We start from the raw sequence: 3,363 nt of genomic DNA on the forward strand, positions 1-3,363 counted from the left end.
CTCTTACTTTTTACTCCGTGTATTGTAGACGGGCCTTCAGAGAGGCGCAACCGGTGTTATGCATTCTGATTTGCTGTTGCAATCTAACCAATTGTGTGACTTGGCAGCCATTTATAGTACTAGTGACATATTTCTATTTCATTTTATCTTATACATTCTATCTCACATTATCCTATACGTCTTAGGGCCTACGCACAATAGAAGAATTAGATATTAAGATTTCAACCTATGAAGGCCCGTCTACAATACACGGAGTAAGAAGTAAGAGTAAGAAATTGACCAATCACAGTCGAATGTGAGAAGAATAAATGACTGTGATTGGTCAATTTCTTACTCTTACTTCTTACTCCGTGTATTGTAGACGGACCTTTACATTTGTAGAGTATTAAGCGGGGAGCACAGATTCTTGCATAACGCATAAAACATGAGGCATAAAAAAATCACTAATCAGTGTCCTTTATTTCATGGAAAAGAAGGAAATAAAAGACTTTGATTGGTTCATTTTCTTATGCATTATGTGTTATGCGTTATGCATAGTGCATAAGGGAATCAACCAATCAAAATTCTTCTTTTCCATGGAATGGGAGGAAAGGAAAGATTCTGATTTGTTGATTCGCATATGCACTATGCGTTATGCGCTATGCAAGAGTCTGTGCTGCGGCCTTTATGTTATGCTTATGCTCTATTATGCATTTTATGTGTGAAGCCCTTGGGGTCGATTCTGTATCTTCAATCAAGGTGAAAATTACAAAAGTGAGCAAATTTACTAGGTATTGACCAATTAAATTATCAGTATTCTAATAAATTCACTCACTTTTCAAGATACAGAATCGATCCCCTTATTTCTTTTATAAAGAAGCACGTAAAATTTGATTGGATAATTTTTGTTACGCATATATTTATGCGGCTATACAAGTTGGCCCGTATTCAGAACGCGCTTACAACAATGTTAGCACGCTACATACTATACTTTACGTCACGTATATTATAGAATTTTAGAGATAAAAGTGCGCTTTTATCGATAAAAGCGCGTTCTGAATACGGGCCGTTGTATGAATATACCCTTACAGGACTGCTATTCGATAATCGGTACTCGGACTACTTGGTAATTTGCGATAGTCAATTAGTCAGTAGTGTCGATTGTCGATCTGCTCGGTATTGGCAGGTGTTGGTAGATAATCTGCTGTAATCAGCATAATAAGGCAGATTACGGACGAACAAATGTTTTCGAAGCCCTTGGCACACGTTGAGTGATGTTCTAGTTCAAACATCGTCGCTGAGAAGAAAACGAACAAGATGAATGCAACAGTAGACGGTAAAAGAGCACAGGATCTTCCACCAAAAGGAGGCTATGCTCCCATACAAACGGAAAGGATAAAATTACGCAGCATTCTCGGCGGTAAAGATATTTCTGTAACCAACTTTATTAGCTGATTAACAATTTTATTGGCTGATTAATGCAAAGATTGCCTTATTGGCAGGTTATGTAATAATGTTGTAATAAAATTTTATAGCTAGAAGCACAATTGCGCTTTTCCTAGCCAGCACGTTCGGCGGAATATATGGCTACTATCTAAGTTTCAAACAAGTTAGACGTCAACAGATTGAGATGAGAAGTGCACGCTGGGCTATATTTCCAGCATTGATAGCGGAACGAGATAGAGCGTAAGGATGTATATTTTTCATTTAAAATATAGTATTTATAAGCTAGTACAATTGGAGGCTTAATTAATAGCGAATTTGGTCATTTGCACTCTATGTCAAATTAGTGCATATTAAAAGCTGCTGAAATTAGCAACATGAAATGTAAAGATATGTCAATCTATTAAACAATTAATTACTTAATAATTATATTGTCACGTTATTTAATTGAATATATATGTATTATTTTATCGTCAAAGTTAAGTAAATGTTACTACATTTAGATATTTTATATAAGGCAACCATTAATGTGTACTAATCCAATACACTTGAATGTCCATTCACCACAATTATGAATTTGATCACTTGTATTGGAATTGTATGTATGTATTAAAAAAGCTACTTTATTTAAAATATTTAAATGTATAGCATAATGTAATGGAGTCAGTTTAATCATTTTCCTTTTTTTTTTCTAGTGTCTTGAAACAAATGAGACGTAATCGCGACATCGAGGCAGAATTGATGAAAAATGTCGAAGGATGGGAAGTGGGAACATATTATGGGGAGCCGATATTCTTTTTGGACGATCCAAACCAGTATAGAGATCCAATTTTCTTTGAACATTTTGCACATTCTGATCCAGAAACATATTGCGAACGAGTTGAGCGTCATATCTGGACGTAAAATATTAGTTTGGCATTCAGATTCTGATCAGTTGTGGATCTGGTAATGCGACAAAATCGGAAAGTAGTGTTAATAATGAGTATAATTATTGCAAGTCATAATTATGAATAATATTTTGAAATTATAGGTTACAATAAAGTCGTAATATTTCTGTTCACCAGTATTCTTTCATTTCCCTCATTTTCACATTTCGTTATGACAGACTTCACTTATTAAGAACAAATTAATATGTTTAATAATCTGGTATTTAAATCTCTTTTTTTAAAATGTATAATAAACACCAAATAGAACATTTTACTATATAAAATAACAAACGTCTCTAATTCACATATTTTTATTTTTAAAAGCAAGTTTTTTATTTATAAGAATATGTTTGTCTTTATCAAAGAAGTGTAAAGTTCAAGTTTCTGTTGAGCTTTCTGCAAATTGATTAAATCGTTTGTTATTATATTTATTATTTGATGAAGTTTATACTTCATTGACTTTATAGTATAGAATATATTTTTTATTCTTGTCAAGACTATTTTACTATTAATAAATACATTTTATTATATAGGTAAATTTATATATTCTAATTATTTTTATGACACTAAATTATTTTATAATGTGTTTCATTTTAATTACTTTATTTTATGTTTAGAATTTTTTTCTATATATATAAAGTAATATATAATTAATTTCAATTAAAATAACTCTTATTCAAATAATTTCTAACATAAATTTACCATTTTATTACTTTATATTTATATTATGTTAATTTAATATCGAATAATTGATTATATTTTCTTAACTTTCATCGTTAATTAAATCCCTCTTACATAATCACTTAATATACAGACATAAAAGACGTAAAACAGTCTTCCCCAATTTATGACTCGATAGAAACGCAACCTAACAAACGACGCGGCGCGGCGCGGCGCGGTGAGGCGCGATGATAAAACAAACACCCCAATTCACGCTAAATCGATCGAGGGTCATTCAAATTCCTCTCTCGCGAGCGAGGGTCTCTCCGGCCAATAAGCTAGTGGCGATCGGCTC

At 32.5% G+C, this 3,363-nt stretch overlaps 1 protein-coding gene across 1 annotated transcript; it reads left to right on the forward strand.

Annotated features, from left to right (window-relative positions):
* The first annotated feature begins 1,080 nt into the window (after nucleotides 1-1,080).
* Nucleotides 1,081-2,471, forward strand: ND-B16.6 (NADH dehydrogenase (ubiquinone) B16.6 subunit). The gene is made up of 3 exons (XM_018506791.1): nucleotides 1,081-1,399; nucleotides 1,515-1,665; nucleotides 2,118-2,471. Exons 1-3 carry the CDS (start codon nucleotides 1,297-1,299, stop codon nucleotides 2,323-2,325), a joined length of 462 nt encoding a protein of 153 aa, XP_018362293.1. The 5' UTR covers nucleotides 1,081-1,296; the 3' UTR covers nucleotides 2,326-2,471.
* Nucleotides 2,472-3,363: the final 892 nt, after the last annotated feature.

Source organism: Trachymyrmex cornetzi, unplaced genomic scaffold (assembly GCF_001594075.2).
Source record: "Trachymyrmex cornetzi isolate Tcor2-1 unplaced genomic scaffold, Tcor1.1 scaffold23, whole genome shotgun sequence".
NCBI classification, from domain to species: domain Eukaryota; kingdom Metazoa; phylum Arthropoda; class Insecta; order Hymenoptera; family Formicidae; genus Trachymyrmex; species Trachymyrmex cornetzi.